Source organism: Lytechinus variegatus, chromosome 10 (assembly GCF_018143015.1).
Source record: "Lytechinus variegatus isolate NC3 chromosome 10, Lvar_3.0, whole genome shotgun sequence".
Lineage (NCBI taxonomy): Eukaryota > Metazoa > Echinodermata > Echinoidea > Temnopleuroida > Toxopneustidae > Lytechinus > Lytechinus variegatus.
This window is the reverse complement of record NC_054749.1, coordinates 9,352,362-9,379,634: the sequence shown is the minus strand read 5'-3', so window position 1 is coordinate 9,379,634 and position 27,273 is coordinate 9,352,362. Positions and strand designations below refer to the sequence as shown.

Here is a 27,273-nt window from a genome sequence, read left to right as displayed (position 1 = left end):
CCACATAAGGCTTACCATAGAAACGAATCGTCGCAACGGAATCAAATTCGTGAATTTCATCTCAGTATGCCTCTGAATTTTACCTTGATTTCTTAAAAATGAGTTCTGCAAAGAAATTTTCGAGCAGCAGAGCTGTATCCAGTACAACCAAGGGTAATATTCGCAAAGCTTTGTCTTCGAGCAAGTCCAAGATTTCTGGAAATGGCGATGTTTCCAACGTTGAGATTCAGAAACGAGCGACAGCTCCTCTGAAAAACGGATCTGTTGATGGTTTCCAAGCAAAAAGGAAAGATGAAAAACTGCCCAGATCTTCCAGGCAGTCACGTTTTGTGCAGGGGTAAGTTCACAAGTTTGATATTTACCTCTAGATACCTTTTTTAATTTGATAATTATTTTATTATTAATTGCATTTCGTGATATCGACTGTCTTTACTTCGGACTGTCTTTTCTTCAGTCCCACTTGTTACTTTTTCTGTCGTGAAGTCTTGTAGTACGGGAACGGGCCTGCGCACCGCCGAGGCTTCGGCCGATGCGGAAGCGCACTCTCGGCTCACATTGCTAATCACTCACGCACATGCAAGGTCGGCACCCATGGGTTCATATCGTCTCGCGAGTGAAGGATTATCAGTCATACGCACGCGACACACCACTACACTTCGAAAATACAGTGGGCTTTTGCCCACATAAAATATTTTGTTTAAATAAACATTCAACATCCTGCTATGACACTTACCGAATCATTTAGATCCTTCCGTGACTTCTCCTTGAAGTTTCTTTCTAAAAATATGTATATTTTCTTGATCTTTAGTGAAGATTTTACGGAGATAGAAATCAGACAGCGTTGATATCAATTTTCTCCTGAAGAGGGCGCGCGATTTATATTCATATCAAAGACACGACAAGGGAAAGAATAGGCACCTACACTATTTTACACGCATATCGACGCAAGGCATTACGCAAAGTCCGTGAAGTGTCCAATCTTTTCATTGTATAGACTTTGGTACACCGTATACGTATTATTGACGTTCGTCAAAGCTTGTACTGCTGGTTTCTTTCCAGGCACGTATATTATTTTCATTTTTTTTTTATCAGTCATCTTTTTAAATTAATGCAAATGAGTGTTGTCATCACCAATAATAATCATTAATTATGTTTTTTGAAGGCATTTCATTAATTGGTGCCCATAATTAGTAAATTAATCATGAGGATTGCGCATTCAAAGAATTTAGATACAGTTATAAAATTACCGAGGAGCTGAATCAAGGTTGTGAAATTATTAGCGCCACCAACGGGCTTCCTTGTATTTCCGTGGAAGAGACAAGCGAAGTCACTTTCGAGGCCGAGGTAAGCAAAATGTGCTTTTTTTATCGGATTATTATTTTATTATTATTTTATATTCAAAAAACTCTTGCTACTTACCGGCAAGAGCCCCGGTGCGTAGCGAGAAGGAGCTTCGGCAAATATTACTTCAGCAATGAAGCGATGTTTGCCGACTACTTCGAAATCCAGGGTCAAACACAGTCTATTGTACGAGGTTAGTACATACTAACCTCGTACAATGTGTGAGTGGCAAGGTCGGTAGAGGCGCACGGCCAATATTGGAGACTCTCTCCAATGTGGGAGATAATCTCCCATATTATAGACTGGCTTTGCAAAAGAACAAAAGAAATGACACCAACAGGCAACAAAGTCAAAGACAAAAGCATAATTTTTTCAACCCAAAATTTGTCTCACTGAGGTCAGAAGCCCATTTGATTTGTGTATGGATGACAAAAATCTTTATCAAAACAAAAGTAGACGGTGAATTTTTATAGTAGACAGTAAAAAGGGGTAATTTTTCATGAGGAATCTGCTTATCACATTTTTATTTGCCGCCAAGGTAATCCTTTTTGAAGCAAATGCAAACAAAGGAAATTGGTCTCCCAATTTTCAAAACATACTCATCAGAAGTTTAATGTTTCATTTTTTTCTTACATTTTATCTTTAATAATTCAATAAATTTTACAGTACCTTGTGAACAAAAATTGGGATGGCATGGCAAACACGTGGCATTCGGTTGAGTAGTTTCTTGAGGAAGTCTGGTGAGATGTTCTTCCAGGCCTCTTGGAGGAGTTCCCAAAGATGCTCAGCATAAGTTGGCTGCTTTGCCTTTTATGATTCTGTCAAGTTCATCCCAAATCATCTCGATAGGATTCAGGTCGGATGACTGTGAAGGCCATGCCATAATCTTTCGTCTAATCTCATGTTCTTAAGTACTTCACGTTTATAATTTCGAGGAGCTCAATAAATCGCTGTCCTTATTTTTTTGAGGAGCTCAATTGAGCTCCTCAGAATCGCTCTCATTGATGAGCTCAAATCAATTCAATATAGTACATGTATGATAAATTTTAGATTTTTCTTAACATCGTATATATGCAATAGCTGTGTAGCTATTAATTAATCTGTGGTGAAACTAGGCCTGGTTCAATATGTTTACAAAATCTCGCGCTCCTGCTAAAAAAAAAATTACTGTAATTTCACATTTTACATCTTTAAATCCATGAAATGGCCATCTATTTTCCATAATTCCTTGAAATTAGTTTGATTTAGTTGAAAACTATCAGAAAAATGAAGAATATTCACCTCTTTCCCGACTCTGATTTGAACTTACACTCGTTAAATATTGTAGTCCCACATGTAGACTTCCATGGTGTTGCCATGAAAATCTACATATAGGACTACAATATTTTACTGATTTTTTAAGCAATTTTTTAGGAGTGCGATTTTTTTCTTATTTTTTTTAGGAGTGCGGTAGGAACGCTGGTGCAATCCCGCTCCTCAAAAATGAAGGTCTAGTTTTTTTCTTTTTTAGACATTTCTTACAAAGCTAAGAACTATTCTTGGGGTCATTGTTTTGCTGAAAGGGGCCGACCAATTTCAACTCAGATGGAATAGCATGTCTCTAGAGGATACTGTAAATAACCATGTTGGTCTAGTGTACCACACACTTCACAAATCACCAACATGATTTGCTGGTGATCATTGTTGATGATCTGTTTAGAGATGTGTATATATATGTGAGCCATCCTGGGAAAATGGGTATTATAGGTGAAATTTTGGATTTTGGTGTTTTTATGTTTTCTGGTACCTGGACACAGGTACAATGTCTATACAAAATATTAGAGTCTAATTCATGTTTAAATTAGAGATATGGCCAATTGAATCAGGGGTACCCCCCCCCTGCCTGGCTGTAAGGGTAGTCATGGTAGTCTGGCATATTATTCATCTTTTCATGATAGGGAAATGTTGGTTCTCTTGTAACGCCCAACATACCTGGCCTAGGCGAGGTGATCTTTGTAGTGCAGACATAATTTCATACATACACACCTAGGCGAATACAATAAAACAAATTATTATGCATATTCAACCACACCCACACCCACACACTCACATTATATGCAAAAAAAAAACCTTATGGAGACCATTTGTCATACTACATTCGTCATAGCGCGTTGTTTTAACATGGGAGGAGATCACCAGATCCAATGACCAGGGGCAGATGTGGTTGGATTATTTATCTGAATTCTTTTTTTTTGGGGGGGACAGCTTATCATTATTTTTTTTTTGGGGGGGTGCCCACCCCCACATACGCCGCAGAATATTTTCGAAAATGGGAGGGGGCTGTCCATGCAAACAAAAAGATCACAATCAAATTGTATTTTTTTTACATGTTTATACATGCGTTCTAGGTAAAAAGGTGGGGCCAAAGCCCCTGCCCACCTCTACCCTACTAGATTCCTCCCTGCCCATAACCCCCCCCCCAAAAAAAAGACACTACCTTGCTGTTTGTCCATACTTTACTTTCTCGCAAAGTAAAATCTAAAAAAAATCATGCTTAAGCTTTGGAAAATAAACACAAACAAAATTCAATTTTGCAAAACCAAGTTTTTTATGTGGCAATAAAGCTGATGCGAGCTACATTTCATAAAGGTTTAATATGACAGCAACTCTTGACGAAATATCAACTTTCATTGAACGAGCGAATCAGGAAGCAGAAGTTTCACTGTTTTCATGGTAGTTTTCATTCGAGCAAGGGATCATAATTACCAACATTTCTTGAAATGGGCCACAGTTGGTTTCTTTTTAGGGATGGGGTAGTCATGGAAATATATTTCACAAATTAGTGCCAAATTATCTGGATCACTGAAGGATTATGATTTTTTGGCACTTCGTTTAAAAAGAAAAAAAAACTTTGCATAAAAACTTGTCTCCACATATTAAAACGACAGGTATTATAACTAACAAATAATCACAAATACATAATCTTCTTTTCTATGCTACACTCTGTACACGTGTGAATGAAATGCGTTGTAAACATCTAATGCTTGAATAAAAATATAATTTCAGAGGTTAATTCTTGATATGGAAGAGACTACATACATTTACTCTTTTCTATGCAGCAGTATTAGCAAAACTCAGGGATGTGCATCGCTCTCTACTGTCCAAATTTGCACTAAAAAGGATATTAAACACGACAATCTCTCCTTAGTGTGTGCCTTTAGTATTATTACACACTCCTTAATACAGTAGCAAACTTACCACATTTCAATTTTCTACAATGACATCCTTCTAATGGGTCAGCAAACGTTATAAATTAAGTTAAATGTTTTTTAATCGAAAAAATTCATAGAGTTTGTTCATTCAAAGAAAAACATGTATTTTTTTTCCATTTCCTCCCCAACCGGGGAGACCGAGGTGCCTTGTCATCATCTAAGATCTTTCCATATATCCTAATCCTTCTATTTGGAAAATCCAGTTGATATATATGGGAGTATCTGAGAGAGTATGTCAGCAGGGTCACCAAAAGGGATAATTTTCGTCCTCTGCATTGTTTGCTTTCTTCATGTCCCGGTCTTAAAAATGCCACGTTCCGATGACTCGAATCTGCATGTTTGATGAATGCAATTGAAAAGTTCACCGATATTAATGTGTTATAAAAACAGTCACATTACATTCTTATTTCTTCATGATTCATGGACATTTATCAACAACATGATATTTAACATTTCACTCTTTGACTGTGTGTAAATGTTATTTGTATTTCTAATAATGGTGGAAGTACTCGCTGATGTCATATTTTTCTACCAAAAATAATAAGATTAAACTATTGTTGGGTAAAAGAAAAATTGAAGGGCGGCTGTCAGCTGCATTGTGGTTCTGAGATGCCTTGTCCTCACTGCACTAATACAGTTGCTCTGTAGATCCATGATGTGCCTTTAACATGCTTCACATAACGAAATAAAGGCCAATTAGTTAACAAATTTTCAGAGTTGAAGTTTATTTTTAAAAAAGACTTTAAAAAAAATATATTTCTTTTTATTTTCAAAAATATTTCTTTTTTAAACATTGAATGATTTTGTGTAGAAAGTTGGCGAACCTCATGTAATGTAGCTCGACTAGATGGTAGAAAAAATAAGAAATAACCCCCCCCCAAAAAAAAAAAATATATACATACATGTATATATTGTTATTTTTGAATAAATTTCTTATAAATTGTGACAATCTGTTTTCTAGTTATAATTTCGATATCATTTGCACAGTTTTGGTAAACCTCATGCAAATGAACCCCACCCCTCTGAAAAAAAATTAAAATCAGAAGTCCGACAAATAAGAATTTGTTTTGGAAGGGGATTTGAAAAATGTCCATAATTAAAAAGGATACTTCGAGCTTAAAATGATCTCATCAAACGTACTAAGATACAAGCAAATGCTGCAAATTTCATCAAAATCTGATAACTAGATCTAAAAAGGTTTTTCATGCAATATAAGCACGTCTTAATAAATATTCGTCAGATGGGCTGATGATGTCACATCCCTACTTTAATTTTTCTTATGTCAAAACATAAAATCATACTTATTTATTTTGTCATACGTGTGTGAATGATAAATCACCCTTTTTGCATTCATTAATATCTAGTCTTGGAGGCGGACAATAGAACAAACATAATTTCATGTAATGATATACAAAATAACATTCAAGTTGAAACATCTTTGCATAAGTTTGTCAAGTAAATTCATAAAAAATCATGCATAGAACTGTTTCACCGAAATAATCCATATCTTTAAATTATCATGGCTTTTTTACTCCTTGTCCAATTTTGATTTTTTTAAATATATATTTTTACAAACTTATTGCATGTGATAGATTTAACTTAAATGGCTATGTTACATACAAATGTGTAACATAGCCCGTCCGCACCTACTTAGATAGTCCGTCGCTACATACAAGTATGAAACGACGGACTATCTAAGTAGGTGCAGATCTAGTTGATAGCCTAGGCAGACATAAGTTAGATCTTAAAAAGGCCGTCAAAGGCCCGGACAAATACCGCGAATCGCTTCAGCAGTCGCATGTAATTTGAAGTTCCTAAAAAGCTCTCGATCGATCGATCCACATAAATACGCAACACAAAATTCACATTCAAGTGTTAAGTTGCCATATTCCTCGCATCACAATTATCAATGAATCTAACAAAACAACTCAATCTGCAACATAATTCAACTTACCTTCATGAGTTTGAGCCAGGGGAATTAAATCCAATCAACATATATCCGAACCCGCCACCAAATATATCGAGCAAATATCCACTGTTCTGAAAAATAAAAATGCGCCTGACATTTTTTTATTTCCCGCGGGTTGTTTGTTTTGTTTTTCCTCGCGACGCGCGCCAGACAAAAGTTTGATGACACGCGTATTTAAATGACGTCCTAGCGCATTTATTGTCGCTCACCAATAGTCTGGTTATCGCGCGACGCCACACATATATTAAAAATTGACATTTATGGTTTTAATATCTCTTTTCCGTAGTTCTGCGAGGAAAGCATCTCCTCTGCAAAGGAGACCTTCACCATCCGCTTCCACCAAACCATCATCGGCTGTCAGTGAAAGACACCAGAGACCTCCAGACACACAGAATGAGATAGTATTCACCAACAAGGAGGCTGTTAGTGCTTGGGTCAATGGAGGTGCAGAGGATCAAGTAGACGCAGCAAGAGGGGGAACAACTACACCTACTGGCAAAATCATCCCCAGAGATGTAGTGAGTTCAATAAGAAATGGGCAAATCCTTTTTTGGTGGGGAAAAATCCAGGATAACAATATAGTATATACAGTGCATCCCAGAAAAAAAAAAACTGGGATTTTCATGTCTTTTTCTTCAAATGCAAATGAATAATTAGGCCTATATTTCATTTACATCATACAATTCAATTATTCCTCTATATTTTAATACCTAATATGAGATGAACACTTCAAGACCAGTTGGAAGTTTTTATGCCAAAATTAGGTTGCGCAGAAAAATTAGAAAATAGTGATTTGTGAAACGACAACCATGCTTATTCAACAATTGTCTTAATCACATATCTTTTGTATTCTTTGTTAAGTTTTTCTCACTGATCTCTGTAATGGGCAAGGTTCAGATTTACATGTGAATTTCTATGTAAATGGTTTCTAATATCCTCAATATTTATTTTCTGTAATCTGCCATGCGTCAACAATTTGCTAAGCTGTTGGTCCCAAAATAAAGATGAGATTCCACTCTTACCATAGTTATCAAATTTATAGTAAGAACATAATTTAATCATTTTGAAATTTATCCTGAACGCGAGTTTCCTTTTTTGTGGGATGATATTATAAGGGCAACCTGAATCCATCTCTTGACCAAGTTTAAGCAAACATTGGATATTTTTGCTTTGTCTATACATGAGTACATCGTGTGTCCAATTTATTCCCGAATTCCAGTCAACCAGTGTGTGAAATGAATATAAAATGACCAAAATCCCCTTTGAATGTTTATTAAAAAAATCAGTTTGTTTTTCATGATTTACTTGAAATGAACTATTATATACTTGGATTGTTCTAATATACTCAATTGCAAAGGTTGCTTATTTTTTTTTAAAAGAAAAAAAATTTAATTAAAAGATTCTTTTGTAAAAAGAGACAATAACTCCAATTGGGTGACTTATGAAATTGAAGACTTTGAAGACTTTGTTGTATAAAGCTCATGTCAGAAGATACTATCCAACGGAACATGAATTTAAATTTACGTATTCTAGAATTTGTTTCATGTATTAAAAGACGATATTACAATGGAAGGTTTTCAGGGGGGGGGGGTGTTTAAAGGTCAAGTCCACCTCAGAAAAATGTTGCTTTGAATCAATAGAGAAAAATCAGACAAGCACAATGCTGAAGATTTCATCAAAATCGGATGTAAAATAAGAAAGTTATGACATTTCAAAGTTTCGCTTATTTTTAACAAAATAGTTATATGAACGAGCCAGTTACATCCAAATGAGAGAGTCGATGATGTCACTCACTCACTATTTCTTTAGTTTTTCATTGTTTGAATTATACAATATTTCAATTTTAACGAATTTGACGATTTGGACCTCCTTGCTTGAAGCACAAAAAGTTAAAATAATGGAATTCCACGTGTTCAGGGAGGAATGAAACTTCATTTCACATGACAATGATGAGAAAATCAAAATATTTCATATTTCAAACAATAAAAAACAAAAGAAATAGTGAGTGAATGACATCATCGACTCTCTCATTTGGATGTAGCTGGCTCGTTCATATAACTGTTTTTGTGAAATGAAGCGAAACTTTGAAATTTCATAACTTTCTTATTTTACATCCGATTTTGATGAAAAGTAAATTTACAATACACTGATGGGCATTTTCACGGTAACTGATGTTACACGGCACAATTTTACACACTTTTTATTATGTGTATGATTATCTCTAAAACAACAGATGAAAGTGTGTAAAATTGTGCTGTGTAACGTCATTTACCGTGAAAATGCCCTGATGTAAAATGCTCTGTGAGTTTAATGAGGGTTACATCATTCAATACATGGATTGTTTGTAATGCGCTTGAGGTGTACATTTTATGTCTCTAAGCACTTACAGATTTATTCATTACCCCAGTCGTCAGATTTATCCAGTCGGTCCCGTACACAATGTACATGTATGCACATCCTTCACTCCCTGTGGAGTGTTTCAGCCAGTCGCCATCTGAGGCACACAAAACACTGGACAAGCTACAATGACTTTCACATCCTATCGGGTACCCACTAAGGAACTGGGTAGAGAATGGAGGAGTGTGGATTAACGTCTTGCCAAAGTACTCTAGACCATGAAGGGATTTGAAACACATGACCCTCTGATTGCAAGGCGATAGTCAGAACCACTAGACTCCAACTCTTTCATCATTTTAACTCTTAACATGCCACGCACACTACTAGCCCAACGCCACAGTGCTAATCCGATGCTAATCCCCTGTGCCAGCCACAAAACCCCCCTGTGCCACATTGATTTTGGGATCGCGAGTCGTATTCACTCCTTTCAATAGTCATGATTACAATTGCTTGTAACTCTCTAACGATTAGTTTATCCACAAAATATTGTGTAGTAGAGTTGTAGGAAATTTCATACCCCTTATAATGATGTCCTCATTATATGGATTGGTTATTATCTTTACCGCTAAAATATGAGTCTTATCAAGTAGTTCCATTTTGTGGAGTGTTTTGTATGGATCAAAAAACCTAGGTCTCTTCCCTCTCAGAGGCGGAGCCATATCTTGTAAAAAAAATGTAGAAATACTTGAAAAAGTCGAATGTAAACCGCGTAAGTTGATCTGTCAGAAAGCAGAGTTCGCACTGCACACAATAGTGCTAATTACGGCGTGCATGCGATGCGCAATACAATGCAAAAAGGCGTAACAATGATTGTAATTCCGAATGTGCGCAGTCATGCACGAAGCAGGCGAGGGTAGGAAACAATGCAAGCACAAAGCAATCAATAGTAGGCGTGCGAGCACGAGTGTGGCATGTTATAGTAGGATACGTAGCGTGCACGAAGCACTCAATGAGTTAATGATGTAATATGAATAGATAAAAATTTAGTTGGGCTATAGTGGTATTCCTTTCTAACTTGACTGTTTTATTTTTCTGAAACAGATGGAAAAGTGTCAGGAAAGTGAAGTTACCAAGGTGTATGACATTGATCTTCATGGAGCAAATATCGGTACCATCAAAAACTTGGACATGGTAAGTAACTTAGCTTGAATGGTAAAATGTAGTAGCTACTGCTTGATATGTATGTGTGCGAAATGGTTAATGATAGATGGTGTGTTTGTATGTTCAATTCAATTCAATTCAATTTTATTTATTTCACTTCCATCAAACAAAAACAAGTTATATACCATATATAAACATAAGTATTTGTATCCGTTGCAGAGAAACAAAAATAATAATACACATGTTGTGAAAAAAACACACAATTTGGGCAACACATTGGAGGTTTTAACTAAGTATACTATTTTTTCAATAGAAATTAAATTAAGATGGAAATGGAGGGACCCACTAAAAAGCAATGCTTGTACAATGTGGGCCCCTCAAAAAAAGATAACACAACCAATAACAAAGTACAAATACAGATATATGTAATCAAATGAGAAAAAAATAAATAAATGATAAATAATACTCACAAAATAAATACGAAGTTATCAAAAAAATATAGTTTGTATAGGACAAAACAACCCGTCCTAAAATATCCCCACCCCCCCTCGAAGAAAAAAAAAAGAAAAAGGGGAGAATGCCCTGATAGGATGGATGGGTGCTGCTGAACGTAGATAAAACACATGTTAATCCTTAAAAAAAGATGGGAAGTTAGAGATGTATTTAATCTAGTTCATGTTCTGTTTATAGAATAGAAGATACATGCATGATTGGAGTGAGATCAAAGTTAAATACTTTTGTTTAAATGACCGAGAGAGGATCAATTCTTTGATCCAATTCATCAGAATATTCAGATTCAAAAGAAATGATTGAATAGTAATATTTGAAAAGATTAGGGGAGGTTAATGTTAATTTGTATTAATTTCTCGTTTAATTTTTAATAGTGCAATTACTGCAAAAAACATATAAAAATAGAGCAGATTCTGTAAGTCAACCTTCCATATTAAAGTCAAATAATCGTGTACCGAAATATGCAAAACATGATATATTAACATCTTCAAAGTCAATTTCACCTGAGTAGAACAATGTGCTGTGGTCCCAAGAGATTTGATTTCACTCTGGCAGAGTCACCTGTATGAAACACTGAGCAATTTGAATTATCGTTGAGACTCGTGCTTTCTTTCTTTCAGTTCATAAACCTCCGAGTGCTGGACCTATCCTGTAATTGCATCAGGAATATTGAGAATCTTGCCAATAACAAGGTAAGTAACTTACAAAAGACCCACATATGTAAATCAAATTCTTAATTAGTATTAGAAAAAGTTCATGAATTATTTTGTCACTTCTCGCTCTGCATTTGAAATGGTAATCTACAAATACTGGGGGCTGTTTCACAAAGATGTAAGTACGACTAGAGTAGCGCTTGAATGCCAACGCGTACACAATATGCAACACACAGTCTTATTGATCGTTACGCAAGTGTTCATCCTCTTTGCTTGATCTTACCAAAGCAGTTATACCTTTTGCACCGCACGCAACTAGGCATTAAGTGCGACCCTAAGTCATACTTTAATCTTTGTGATCACCCCTTGATGTTGGGTTTTGATCTAGTCAGAGCAGCTACAAGAAAGGCCCTCCCCAAAATAATTGTCTTCTGTAAAACAACTGACCCCTTTGAAACATGCCCACTGTAATGTTTTTTCATATTTGACCAAAAAAAGAATGTTCCAACTGACCCTAATTTCATTTTATTTTTGATGGTAAATTGCATGGTAAAATGTCATCCATGACATGGGAAGGGGAAGAAACCTGACTGACCAGCCCATTTTTTAACCCCCATTGTGGCAAACCAACATATTTTTTTTAGGTCTAAGAAATAAATATTTTTTTTTATCTATTTCCTTCAGGATTTGAGGGATCTGAAGCTGTATGATAATAGGATAAGTGCCATTGCCAACATTGAAAGGTAAGGATTATTTCGTGCAGACTTTGTTAACAAGAATCAATGTTCACAGGAGTCAATCATTATAGCAAGTTGACTGTGGTCATTTTACTCTGATCTGTATTTTTATTGACTTTTTAATGTGCTTATTTCTGAGATTTACGTAGAATGTGCTGAAAGAGAGGAAAACAAACGATGATGTTCATAAACTCGTGAATTTTACTCGGAAAGAATTATTGATATCAATAGAGTAACACAAATCCTCATACTATGGCCATACCAGAAGACAAGAGTCTTTACAAAAGAAAATCATGAAGGGAAAATTGAAGGCAGGAGAGGAAAAGGTGGAAAAACAGAAAAGCTGGCTTGGAAATATTCAGGAGATGATGGCAACAAAATGCTGTGAGATTTACAGTGGATAGAGAAAGATGGGAAACCACAACATCCAACATCTTTAAAGTGAAGAAACAGCTGAGGAATGGGAGAAATTCTGACATTAGGGCAACTGAAATAGATATCCAGTGTATGCAACCACAGTTATAAATTCTTAATCATGTTGTTTGCTGAACTTTTAAAGTCAGGGATTAATGCTGTTTTTGTAAAGCATGGATGCTACAAGACTATGAAACTTAGGACTTGTGATCATTCTTCCCTTCACAGGTTACAAGAACTATGTTCACTGCAACTACAGCACAACAAAATTAGAACAATAGGTAAGAATTTTCGATGATTTTATTTATATTTGAAATTGTATGCCTCATGTGTTTTGTCATTTCATTTAATGAAAAAATATCATAATGAAACATTTTCTTAATTCTCTAAGAAACTTGGAGGTACTGAATATGTAATAGTCAAAGATTTTTCCCAATCAGTAAACTGCTTGCGAAATTATACTCAGTATTTGTCATTTTGTATTGTGTCATGCTCGTTGATACAGTTCCATGACATTTGCTCTGGCAACAATTGATCCACTGTAAAGGCACGGTCACACCGCCCGACCGTTGTTGGAGCGGTCGTGGAGCGGAGAGAAAAAATCATCACCGCTTGCTACCATTCACCATTTCAATTTCAATTATTTTTTTTTTGTTTTCGATTGTATGTTTTCAATTTTTTCCCCAATTTTGTGAGCAAAATTCGGCTCTCTTTCCCTACCGCTCCAACAACACTCGGGCGGTATGACCATGCCTTAAATTCCACAGACTAATGGAATGACAAACTTCAACCAGGGATTGAACACTATACCCTGCCTTATTCTAAACCTAATACAATACCCTATTGCAACCCAAAACGGAATAAAAATGTTTATGCACTGATACGTTGCATAACAGGGATGACGAAAAATATTTCTCATGTTTTATGCTTATTGTGTCTGATGACAAATATATTGTGTCTGATGAAAAATATTTCTCATGTTTTATGCTTATTGTGTCTGATGAAAAATATTTCTTATGTTTTATGCTTATTGTGTCTGATGACAAATATATTGTGTCTGATGAAAAATATTTCTTATGTTTTATGCTTATTATGTCTGATGACAGGTAACAGTGGACAAAAACCATTCACAACTTTAATATTGCATTCAAAGTAATGATGCACACCAAAAATGCACCTTGGATGGCCTATCTGTTTTCAGCAGTGAATGCAAACCTGCGAATTGTCTTGATTCTATCAGGATCATCCCGACTTTCAACTTTCAAAATCACCAAAAATCCTGACTTCTGAAAATTTCATTTGAGGAAAAAATTATTGCCATAGACCCATTCATGCCCCTCCCTTGGTTCTCCAATACACCTTAAATAGCCCAGTCCTTCTAGGTTGAAAGTTGCTTAAATCCAGGGGGCACTGCCTACTTGACCCCCGCACTGGGTTCTGCCCCTGGACACCGCAGGGGATTAGTGGGCCCCCTGGCTCCCAGGCCATTGGTTGTCCAGATTTTGTTTTTCTAAATGTTGGCAGGTATGCAAATGTACTGGGGGGTGTTTCACAAAGACTTAAGTACGACTTGGAGTCGCACTTAAATGCCTAGTTTTGTTCGTTGTGAAAAGCATGCCACATCGGTCAAATCATGCCAAGAGGACGTGCACTACTGCGTATTAATCAACAAGATTGTGCGTTACATATCATACACGCATTGGTTTTTAAGTGCAACTCTACATGCAAGTCATACTTAAGTCTTTGTGAAACATCCCCCTGATGTGATGATTTTATTTTTCTTTCACCATTTAGGTAAAGGACTTGCATTGTCAAGGAAGTTGAAAGTCTTGAGAATAGATAGCAATTATTTGGGAAAGATCGAAGCCAGGGAGTTGGCAGCCTGTTCACAACTTACCTATCTTGATATCAGCTCAAACAAGCTTGACAGTTTAGCGGTAAGTAAAATTTGTAATTCAGTGGAGACTTATTGAAATGGGCCCGTATTCTGAACTCAGGGTGCTCAATTTGACCCCCCCCCCTTTGACGGATTTTGTCACAATGCCCCAGAGTAAATTTGTTTTTACCGTGCTGCTCGCTGACTTTGTTTTTATGTCAGACCCAAAATTGTTAAAAACATGACTTTGTCTACAAAGTCAGTGCAAATTGACTTTTCAACAAAAAAGTGATAAATGTATGATTATTTTCACTTGGTATACGCCCGTCCTACGGGAAGTATTATGGTATCGCACTTGGTGTCCATCTGTCTCTCCGTCCGTTAACTAGTTCGGCTCTTATAATTTGTTGTGTATGATACAAGCATGATTCCCAGGAAGCCTATTAATTTTGAAGTCAAAAGATCAAAGGTCAAGGTCACAGTGACATGTTTTCATATTACCCTTCTGAAGTGCTTGCAAACACGATAACTTTAGTTTAACTTATCCTAGGCTCATATAATTTGGTTTGTATGATACTAGCATTGATCCTAGGAAGCCTATCAAATTTGAGGTCAAAAGGTCAAGTCCACGACCATGTCAGGCAGGGTCACTTAACTTACTCAACAAATTGACTTAGAAGTGTAATTTTAAAAATAATAATTAGAAATAATGCTTGCACTGTACTATCAAACAAGTATGTCTGAACTAAATAATTCATGTATCCAAATCAACTCACGAATAGCAGCAGAGATATGCACTGACGATCAAGCTACATGAACTTGACTCGTAGGATAGACACTCGCTCATTCTGTTAGATTGAATTTCGATATCATTATTCTGACAAAAGTATGGAATTCAGGGAATTCTTTTTTCATATAAAGATTAAGTTACAATTAAAATGATTTTTCTTTACAAATAAGTTTTATGATTAATACTTCGTTGAATCAAATATTTAAGGTAAATTAAAATTAAATGTAAAACTAAAACATAAAAAAGCTAGCAAGATGTAAACAAGAGCTGCACCTTGAATGCATTTGCATCTATCTACAGCTAGCTGCCGTGCTATAGTGCAGTGCAGTATTGTATGTGTGCACAAAAACATTTCATTGTCATCGTGCCCCAATCATCGTACAGTGAAGGACAACACTAAGGAAGAATTCAATTTCAATCAATCCATCCTCTAATATACTGTATATAACTTTGTATTTGTGATCATGAACAGCGTAACATAACTGACTAATTTTAGAATTGACTTTCATCAGTCTCCATGATAATTGAAGTACCACAGTGTTCTTATTTTCTGCTCTAATTTGATTTGTAATTGGCCATTTCAAGGATTTTCAATATATTTTTACTTTAAGTAGTCGGTCAGTTAGTTATAATCCTTTGCATCATATTTATTTTCCAGGCCTTGAATGCACTGTCGTCATTAGAAGAGCTCCGTGCAACACACAACTGTTTAAGAGCGGTTACAGATCTCAAGAGATGTCGCAAAGTAAGTACCTCTTGATCAGTGTGAATGCCTGATGTACTGACCATGATGCGGATCACTAACAGGCCCCACGTGACATAGATTATATAAAAAAATAATGGAAATGAAATGTTTTTTCAAAGTGGGGGCGTCGATGCTTTGTGGTCTAGTGGTTAAGACTCGTCTTTCAATCTGAGGAACATGGGTTCGATCCGAAAAAAAGCATGCTTTATTTCAGCAAGAAATTGTCCACATTGTGCTGCACTCAACCCAGGTGTGGTGAATGGGTACCTGGTAAGAATTTGATCTTTGAAGCACAGTCCAAGTAACAGATGCTGTGCTAAAGCCAGGGTAATGATGCTGCATTACTGTAGAGCACTTAAAGACTTCTGATAAAATAAGTGTTAAGCGCTATATACGCAAGTATAATTATCATTATTTAGATTTATTCCAAAGGTACTGTCCACACTAAGCATGGTCCGGTTCATGAACAGGCCCGGCCAGGCAGCAATTTTTTTCCTACAAACTTTTTCCTTTAGGCATTAGGATAGGATATTTGTAGTCAAAGATTTCACCCACATCATGAACACAAGTCATAAAGCTATATAAAAGTAATTGGCAACGATGAGAGGAGCTGATCAGCGTGGTGTGATGGGATAGTCATTGCGCTTACAATGGCAAGGGTGTGGGTTTGATGAACAATACAGGCGAAAACTTAATTTGAAGAATTTCTTCCTTTTTGATAAAAAAACAAGACTTTGATCAAAATAAAAGTCTTGGAGCCTATTTCCTATACTTCAAATCAGCTTTAATTTGTGGAAAGGAAATATAGGAGGCTGGAATTTTGTAGGAAAATAATTGTGATCAGACATGCAGTGCCAAGAAAATTGTGTAATAAATTGCATTTTCATTTATTCCAACAGTGCTACTCCACATACATGTATACACAATGTTTAGAAACCTAAACAGTGTCTGGAACAGATTCATGAGATGTGATGTTTTATTTGATTTGATCTGATTAATTAATATGGTTTCCCTGATTGGTTTGTCATGAGGCATTTAAAGTAGAGTCATCTTTTGTTTTCTTAAAACAAATTTTGTGTTGTTTTTTTGGTGTTCTAAAATTCAAACTCTTTATACAAAACATGTAACAGCAACTTTAGTCCTTAGTGAGATTATTTTCTGTCTTTGTCATTGTAGCTACAAGAGATTGATGTATCAAACAACAAGATAGCAGACTTAAGTGGAATCAAGGGGCTCCATAATTTGACGGTGAGTATATTTTTGTTTAGCTATCAAAGAAGACATTAAAAGAGGAATGTATTTCCTTTTTTCTTCTTTTTTTCAAACTGTCAGGTTTTGTATCTTTCATTTTAAACTCATGCAAATCAAATCTTTGTTCTTTGTGTGTGTTGATTTCCTACATTTATTCATTCATCTATAGAGTCAACTTTTCACCCATGTCTCTGTCATAAAAGCAGGGTAGTTACATTCAAACCTGACACCTGGGAAGCGTTTCATGAAACGACTTGTTGGACGTTTAATCCGACAAGTCATGTTTTATCCGACAGTAACCACAGTGACAGTACTTCTCAGCCAATCAAAGTCAAGAAACGATGTCAGATCTGACAACTTGTTGGACGAAAATGATGATGCTGTACAAAGAATGCTCTTACCAGGATTTATACCATGCATAGTTGTGATAAACACAACTAATACCAAAAAACTCCCAAATAAGTCCTTTGTTAAACTTTCATCATGATATACAGTTGTGCTCAAAAGTTAGTGAACCCCACCACAGAATGCACTCCTTCATGCTGAGTGTTGAATGTAGACACCAACACTACAATGTCTGGCGAGCCCAAAGGAACAAACTTTGTTGAATATAAATATTTTATCACCTGACTTCACAATTAAATATCTAAAACACTGCAGGACTTGAACACTTTAAATATATTCATTTTCTGTATCAGATTCACTAACTTTTTAGCACCACTGTATATCTGTTTTTGCTTTAAGAATGGAAAAAAAATAGGTGAATCACACCATATTGGATTTGAATTTTACAGTGGCAAAATTTTACCATATTTCTTATCAGGTTTTGAGGATATCGCACAATCAGTTAACGGTCGACACGTTGAAAGCTGTCGAGAGGCTAAGGTAAGATCGTTCATTCTTTTACTCTTTGTTTTGAAGTCCATTTGCCATGTATCTTCATTGTTTTTATAAAACTTTTAATGATTTAAAGAAAATTTCAAAATTATGTGTCCTAGAACAGAGATAGATATAAAATAATAATCACAATATGCAACATTTATAAAGCTCGTAATACAGTGTTTCTTCGTGCTGCATACTATTATCCCGGCTATAGCGTGGCTACTCAAGCATTCAAGGAATTGAATTCAAATGTTAAGGGCTTAGAAACTATTGTGATAAGCGCTATATAATTGTACATCATTATTATTATTTTTATTAAATCTACACGAACCTACCTGAAACAAGTCAAAGCCATTCAATGTCTTGCGATTAATTTTTCTGATTTAACATATAAATAAATGGGGAAATTGGGGGGGGGAAGCCTAGCAGGATTTCCGCTTCCTAAACACCTTTTGTGCAGGATTCTGTTCACTATGTTGACCTAAACTGTACTGTCCTTTAGACCGCACTTCAAATGACACTTTATACTGCAGAAGCAAATTGATCTCATTCTCTACTGTGGGAGCATCTTGGTCCAGTAGTTATGACTCTTGTCTTTCAATCGGAGGGATACAGGTTTAAATCCAAGCTATGGCGTGTTTTCCTTCAGCAAGAAATTTACCCACTTTGTGCTGCACTTGATCCAGTTGAGGTGAATGAGTACCCGGTAGGATATATTCCTTGAAAGATGTAGCGTCTGGCGGCTCAGCTACTGTAACAGTCGGGGTGCACTATGCTTACAGTAAGTGTGCTATATAGATAGACCATATTATTATTGTTATCTTAAATGTACAGTCTACCAGACCTCACTCTCTGTGATGTACTGTATGTATTTTGAAAGCAAAATTTATTAGTTCCTCTGTTTTTCCTCACCAGGTCATTACACACTCTTGATGTTTCTCACAATAAGATCAGTGAATTAGAGTTCATCGTTGATCAGTTCCCTGCTCTTGAAGTTCTCAATGTCTGTAACAATAGAATTGTCAGATGGAAGTCAGTGGTAAGAGAACCGTCAGGGGTAGATTCAGGATTTTTTTATAAGGGGGGGTACATTTCCCAAGGAAAATTTTGACAAGCCCCCCCCCCAAAAAAAAAAGAGAAGGGTTGTAACCAGAAATTAAATGGATTTCATCCACAAAAAAATTGACAAGCAAAAAAAAAAGGTATTCACTTTCAAGGGGGGGGGGGCACACTTCTGTTTTAACTGCATTTTCAAATTTCAAAAGGGGATGCATGGGCATATAAATCTATTGCCAGAAATATATTTTTTTAATGTTGATTTTCACAAAATATTCTTTTTCTTTTCATACAGCTTTCATTACATATATGTCAACATTTGTCAGAGTTGTATGTTCAGGGAAATCCATTTTCGCAACCAGAAGGAGAAAAACCAAGGTAAATTATTATCTTTATAAATATATTACCCTGATCAGTATACTCATGGGGCTTGATATTTCTTTTCTCATATATCGCCCTTTTAAACGCGAGTTATTCTACATAAAGCATTATCTTAGTTCAATTTATCCAAGAAATTATATATAACCTAATTAGGTTTTCAAATCAGGATTGAAATTTGATTAGCGTTTCTTTAGGATATGCCAAATTCTTCAGGATCTCTTAGGAAAAAAGCATGTTATTGAAAAAAACCACCCTGGTAAAATTAAGCAAATGAAATAAAATGAAATTTGGAATAAAAAATGGTGGATTTATAAGTACAAATAATATTAACATTATCATGCATTAAATATATTAATTTCAAATTCATTCATAAAATGTCTTCAGGGCTGCTTTTAAAATTTTGTCATTTGACAAAATCTGCAGTTTAATAGTCTCGTGAAGGATTTTTAAAGTTTACTCAGGGGTGTACTGTATTTACTCAGAGGTGTATTAATGTCAAATCCACTCCAGAAAAATGTTGATTTTAATCAAAAGAAAAAAATCAAACAAACATAATGCTGAAAATTTCTTCAAACTTGGATGTAAGATATAAAGTTATGACATTTTAAAGGTTTGCTTATTTTTCACAAAACAGTTGTTTTGCAAATGACAGAGTGGGTGATGTCTCTCACTCTTTTTTTAATTGTTTGAATTACAATATTCCAAATTTGACAGATTTGACAATAATGATTATCATGACTAAACCACAGAATGTTAAAACAGTGGTAATACCACATGCTCAGATATGAATAAATGTTTATTTCTAATGACTATGAGGATAAATTTGAATATTTCATATTCTATACAAAGAAACACAAAAGAAATAGTGAGTAGGTGATGTCACCAGACCTCTCATTTGCATACCGACCAGGATGTGCATATAACTTGGTTGTTTGATGAAATTAAGCAAAACTTCAAAATGCTGTAACTTTATTTTAAATCTGATTTAGACAAAATTTTCAGTGGTGTTCTTCTTTTTGTTGTGTTGAACTTGCCCTTCAGTGGTTAACGTTTGCCTATGATAGTTTGTGAAGAATTCCGCTGGAAAGTGTGTTTTGCAACATGGTGATTTGTTTATATTATTGCATGGTCATCTTTTGTTTGTTGCAGTTATCACAAAGAACTACATTTTTGCTGTGTTTTCATTATTACATGGTAGTTTAGTTTATCTGTTTACATTTATTTTTTTGTCATACTAGTTATCATCAAGAACTACAAGCAAGTTTATTGGGCCTTGAGATCCTAGATGGTGCTGTGATTAAGAGGAATACAGGAAATAAAACAGCCCCCATTATGAGACCTATGTCAGCATCAACAGGTAAAGATATAAAGGGGGATGGAATTTATTTCAGGTTTATAGTGCAGTAATGGTAATGCCATACAATATACGTTTCACCCTCTCTACGTGGATTCTTCATGAAATGATTTGTCTCGGTTTTCTAGTTGATATTACACAGGCTCCTTGTAAAATCTTGTATTGAATAAAGGTTTACAGTTCACCATGTGTAATATATAGAACGGAAAGGAAATACAGGCAGAAAAATTGAAATGGAAAGACAAGAAAGGATGAAAAGAGGAAATTTTAGGTATTCTTTTCTTGAAAGTCCTGAAAAGGACTCCAAACCAGATGAGAGGAGCTGAAAAAAGGTTTATTCCTTCTTTTATTTTCTTCTTCAAAAGTGCATAGACACCTGATGATATTGTTTTATTTTTTTTACTTATTTTTTTATTTATTTATCTATTTATTAATTTACCACTTGTTGAGATGGAACACCCTATCAGCAAATGCTGTTTTTTGTAGGGGTCACAGTTGTGATATGTGCTATATACCATAAGCAATGTTTGTTATCAATATTATCAAATTGTCATGGCTTGAGAAGTTCATGAAATGTAATAAGACTGGAGAAAATGGAAGGGGGGTCAGATCTACAAAAATGTTGATGATTTATATGAAATTGCCCAGTATTGGATAGCTTTTATTCACATATTGATATAAAAAAGATTCTGTTTTAACAATACCATTATACTGACCAAATAGTTAAAGATTTTCACAGACAAGATAAGTATGAAGCTGAAACTATTGGTTGTAGGTTTGGTTTGTAAGATGTTTTTGTTGTATATATTTTTATTTCAGTTGTGAGTGCAAGACAGGTAGAGAATCAATTGAAGCATTCTGATCAAGACCTGACAGATTTCATGACCAGCCTTTCAAACAGGTATGTATGAGAACTGCTCTTCCACCTTGATTTGCATGTAGGGGGAAACTTTGGTGTAGTGATCCACCTGCACTCCCCCAATCAGTTATATCAGGAGGAGAGACCTGCGAATCATAGTGATTCAGTTCGCTTTTCACCTCCCAGGCACAGGCAACGCCAAACCTACAACCAGTATATAGCACATATCACTTAACAATGAGGAGACAATTAAAATCATTTAAGATTTCATATAATAAAATTCAAAAGAAATAGTGAGTGGATGATGTCATCAGTCTCTTCATTTGCATAACAACCAGGATGTGCATATAACTGTTTGTGAAATTAAGCGAAACTTTAAAGTGTCATAACTTTCTTATTTTACATCTGATTTTGATGAAATTTTCAGTGTTATGCTTGTTGGATTTTTCTCTTTTTATTCAAATCAACTTTTTGTTTGAGTAGACTTGTCCTTTAAAAATATAACTGTGGTTCTATTATTTTAATTTGTAACGCCTTAGACCCACTTTCTTTCTTATGTCTATCCTTTATCAGGTTTGCTAACATCCGTACCGTCCTGAACACCTTACCCAGTGAACCACCAAGCCATAGACCAATGACAGGATTCTCTGATGATCTATCCATTCGTAGTGTGTCTGCTATGTCAGATGGCAGACCAAAGAGCAGGTGCAACAGGTAATGAGCCGATTAATGATTCATGAGAATATAAATATTAAGAATTATAGAATATTTGTACCCATTTTAGGGGGGGGGGGATTAAGAATGAAGATTTTCTATTCAATACATAATAAGACAAGAAAAAAAAGAGAAACATACATGTAAGTACAGTGCTTACATGACTGGCATTGTTAAGAAAGCTTAAATTTGCAATAAAGTTTGTGTATTTTTTTTTAAATCTGGAACTCATTTCGAATATTGGAATTGTTTTCATTGAACATTCTCCTTTAATATCTTGAAGATTGTTATTGATATTGATGAATTTTTCATGTATTATCTTTTCTTTCAATCTTTCATTCCAGTCGGAGTAGAATTGCCGATGCCAAGGCCTTTGCATCCCAGAATTTCTCAGGATCATAGTTGAACACTCCGGTGATAATCTCTAATTTTTATCCATTTTCTACAAAAAAGAGAGTATGTACATGTATGTATGCATGTAGATGGCAGCATCATCTGAGAATGATATTTTGCTCTGTATAGACATAATATTACCCAGGTCATCAAATTGTGTCTTACATGTGCCTGTACATGGTGCATACCCTTTCTCCATTCTCTGAGGAGCTTTCCGTGAAGTTTCTTAACTCAATGACGAGGCATACTACACTCCTGGGTTTAGAGCGGTATAGAAATATGATTGCCCAGGTCATGAGATTATGGCTTACCCGCATATGACATATACCTTTTCTCCACTCCCTGGAGAGATTTCGGGCCAGTTTCCAAACTCAATTACGAGGCGTACTACACCCCTGGGTGGAGAGCGGTACAGAAATGTTATCACCCTGTACATGGTGTATGCTATTCTCCACTTCCTGGTGAGCTTTATGGCAATATTCTTAACTCAGTTTCAAGGCATACCACACCCCTGGGTGGAGAGAGGCAAGGTGCAAGCTCAAAGGAGGCTGGCTAGGCCATAGGGGATTTGAACACACGACCCTCCGATTACAAGGGATGATGTGGTTAGATTCACTGCACCTCAGTGCTTTCACATAATTGTTTTGACTTGATTCTGAATCCTGGACTGTAAAATCACAAGACAACCGCTTTCTGATTGAATCATCGCAGAGCGTTACATTGTAGTCGCATTATGAAGAGAATGTGTTCTGGTGATCGTGATTGTCGTCTTTACAAGCAGAGTTGGATCATTGATACTCCTATGGTGTTATCTATACTATAACAAAATGTCTAGAGGATCTACCAGTTGAATCTTCAGTTTGGTGCATTTATTCTCTATTGAAGCCATACAGCAAGGGAAAAAATTACATCGGGGCTTTGCGCAATTTCACCCATGAAATGCCCAAAAGAGCCCTGAAAACTTAAAAAGGAGCTCTTGAAAATTCCCATTATTTGCAATGACAAAGCTCAATGTTGCAAAATTAGGCAGAAAGTTGTGAGAAGTATTCCCCAAATACATTCTAACGAAAATTTTGCCTGCCGTACAGATGATTTCTCCTGCAAGTTAGGGTAATCCTTTGCGATATGGCTATAGAGTATCACAGACTTTCAAAGGTGCATGTCAACAATTCAGAATTGTTCAAGAAAAACAAATTATTGACCATAACATTTACGTCGATCATGATTGTGCTCAAATAATGTACCATTCACTAATAGTGAGCATCCGACGCTGGCACCAGATCCAAAATAGAGGGATTGTTTATTTTAATTATAGTTCATAAGCTCAAGTGTTAAATGATTTTTTTTGATGTGTCAGTATTGGCTGATATTGAAGTTTTCTTGGAGCACTTATCAATGCCATTATGAAACACTCAATATTCACCTGTATAGAACATGGTGGTTATCTATAAAATCAGAACAGAGTGTATAGTAATAAAAAATATATATGCACTGCCTTTTGTACCTAATGGTACTTCTTTATTGCAAAATGCGTGGTATTATACAGTCATTAAAGCATATATTCCCCTCACATGTGATTACATGGTAATTTGCAACCACAGATTCAAGTCTGCACATTGAACTTAATAATGTGTTGTGTGTTGGTTATCGACTATTAAAGTCACAGAAATGAGTTTATTTTGTATTCATAATATTCTATTAATTATGAAAGCTATTGTTGTATTGTCATAGCTTTTAGTCAACACCTTGAGGTGAAGGTTTTATTCAATTTAGTGCAATGTCATTTTGCAGAGCTCCCGTCCAAAATACTTTGTACCAATTGACAATGTTTTTTAATGCCTGTGTGAAGTATGCTGATAATTATCTTTGATTCTGATGCAATAGAACTTCAGAGGATGTACAGTTCAAGGTTGTGGTATGTTAGACCTGACATAACACTGCAATGCTGAATATCACAAAATCCCAGCATCTCTTCAAAGGTGTACATGTACCAAAGAAAGAGACAATCTAACTTGTATTGTGAATATGATCATATCTTAATACTAAAAGAAAATCTCAAATACCACTTAAGTACAGAGCTGCCAACCTAAACAAAAACATTGCTCGGGAGCGTTTCATCATCATTTTTGTCCGACAAGTTGTCCGATCTGACAAATTTCCTTGATTTTGATTGGCTGAGATACACAGTTCCTACAGTGTATGTCTGATAAAACAGGACTTGTCAAATTTCATGAAATGCTCCCCAGTATTTTAACTCTTCATGCGTTCACCAGTAAACCCCCTGTGTGTTGCATTATTTTAGCGTGATCCCCTCTACGCAGTATCATACACTGTTATTTAGGGTGCCATTACTTTTTATATGATCATTTTGAAAGAAAATGTTACATGTAGCAAACTTGTAGAATGTTTCCTGGGCTGTCTTATCGTATTTAAATTTATTGATTAATTATGGAAAAATGTATAGTAATTTACATTTTCTAAATGCTTTCTCCTAGTAATACTTCCAACAAAACAGACTCCTAACAATAAACCTGGCCATGGTATTGTTTGTGAGAAGGGTTTTTATTGATTTTCTCCTCTCCTTTTTCAATGAACTTCCTGGCTGTGATCAGGATGTATTGATTTTTTGGGAAAACTCAACGATTCTGTAATTTGTAAACTGCGATAATCCATCAAACGCTAAACTAATGTCGCGCGCGATTTATCGATCGCTACACATGTACGGTATACACAAACGCCAGGCTATACATTGTAGCTAGTCACCCTCCGGGGCATGCAATTGTTCCAAAAACAATGGGACAGGGGACGTCTATGGGAAATGTGTAGTTGTGCAAAAATGCGAACGAAACACGCCTACGGACGTGCAATAATGCGAACATAACGCATGAAGAGTTAAAAGCTGAAAATCAGTATATTGAGGAAATCGTTTTTTTCTAAGAAATGCCAGATGACAACACATAAAACTGAAAATTTAGAAATCAGTTATTTGCATGAAACCATCAGGATTCTTCTCATTTTTCCAGTACTTAATAAAACAAAATGAAAATCAGTACTAGTTGGCAGCTCTGACAGTATTTTTTCCCAGTTATGAAATATTGTAGGCCTTCCCTACTTGACCAATTATAAACTATTTCTTTCTATTGAAAATTTGAAATGATGGTATTATGCCATACTAATGAATATTTAGTACAGGCAATCTTAAATTGTGGATAGTGTTGATGATGTAAATAAATGGAATACATGTATTTTGAATTTCGAAACTTTTAAGTTGCTTTTGTAATAAGAATGTTGGATTTTATTAATTTGTAAGTGACAATTTCATCTTCACCAACATCACCACCACCACCATCATAGTTATCTTGACCACCATCTTCTTCATTATCATCACCATCATCGTAATCAGCATCATCGATATATCATCATCACCATCATCACCATCACCACCATCATCATCATAACCATCATCACCATCACCACCATCAGCATCATTACTATCATCGTCATCATCACCATCACCACTATCATCATCACCATAACCATCATCGTCATCACTCTCATCGTCATCACTCTCATCGTCATGAGTCATTCATCCATTATTTAGATCATTCATATCATCCCTCATTGTACATGTAAATAACAATTAAATCATGCTGAATAATTAAAAACACTTGGAAATTTAATCACATGCTTATCCCAATTCATGAACAAATTTTCATGTACTGAATTTTTAAAAAATCTGTTAAAATTGTTTTCACTTAGTGAATGGCAATCTAATGTTGCAGTGAAAAAGAAGTGACATCAATTTGATAGCAAGTGCTGCCAAAGTTGTTATTCTTCAAATACACTAAATAACAAATTATAATACATGTTTCACATATTTCCATACCACAGTGAATTTGATATTTGTCTTGTTCTCACTAGTCAGGAATATAAAATTGAAAAACAAAATAGAACAGGGGCCCGTCTTACAAAGAATTGCAATTGATCTGAATCGCAACTATTGAAAGCCAGCAGATTAAACATATTAAATATCCAGAAATTCATTGATTTCTTGACAATTTGGTGTGTTCTCCTTTCTTTACAAAGGACATTTTGCAAATTTCCTGTAAAAAAAATTATGACACTGATGGATTTCCATAGATTTACAATTGATTGGATCAATAGTAACTCTTTGTAAGACGGGGCCCTGATATATTTAGAATAAAAATGTTAGTGTATCCATACATTTTTCTTGATATTATCATATCAAACTTTTAAATCATGATATAATAAATCAACAAATATGTATACTTGTTTCCACATACTGAGAATTGGTGGGTTATGAATGTTAAGAATCATATTAATTAAATATATCACAAACATGATCTCTATTGTACAATTTTTTTATAAGCAGCAAACTTACACCACTTCCAAATACTGTTGAGAAATTTTTGGCTTCAAGATTTCTTGAAAATATTAAAAGTATTTAAGAGATTTTTGGAATGAATGGCAAGAAAGTTATTTTTGTATTATGCATCAAAAAGGACAATTTTGTCACACATTTCTGATCTTAATATCTTTCTCTAGACTTACTCTATATTAGGCAGTGCTTGGTCATTG

The 27,273-nt window shown here is 35.3% G+C and overlaps 1 protein-coding gene across 1 annotated transcript; it reads left to right on the top strand.

Annotated features, from left to right (window-relative positions):
• On the top strand, positions 1–23,980 carry LOC121422546 (protein phosphatase 1 regulatory subunit 7-like). The gene is made up of 16 exons (XM_041617690.1): positions 1–337; positions 6,848–7,079; positions 10,000–10,089; positions 11,190–11,261; positions 11,907–11,965; positions 12,602–12,654; positions 14,168–14,310; positions 15,698–15,784; positions 16,961–17,032; positions 17,859–17,920; positions 18,833–18,956; positions 19,269–19,351; positions 20,593–20,711; positions 21,528–21,609; positions 22,141–22,281; positions 22,626–23,980. Exons 1-16 carry the CDS (start codon positions 99–101, stop codon positions 22,681–22,683), a joined length of 1,716 nt encoding a protein of 571 aa, XP_041473624.1. The 5' UTR covers positions 1–98; the 3' UTR covers positions 22,684–23,980.
• The last annotated feature ends 3,293 nt before the right edge of the window (positions 23,981–27,273 follow it).

Coding starts and splice junctions, on each gene's coding strand:
- LOC121422546 (XM_041617690.1), top strand. CDS start 99: ATGAGTTCTGCAAAGAAATTTTCGAGCAGCAGAGCTGTATCCAGTACA. Junction 14,311..15,697: donor ACAAGCTTGACAGTTTAGCG/GTAAGTAAAATT, acceptor TTTATTTTCCAG/GCCTTGAATGCACTGTCGTC. Junction 17,921..18,832: donor AAAGCTGTCGAGAGGCTAAG/GTAAGATCGTTC, acceptor TTTCCTCACCAG/GTCATTACACACTCTTGATG.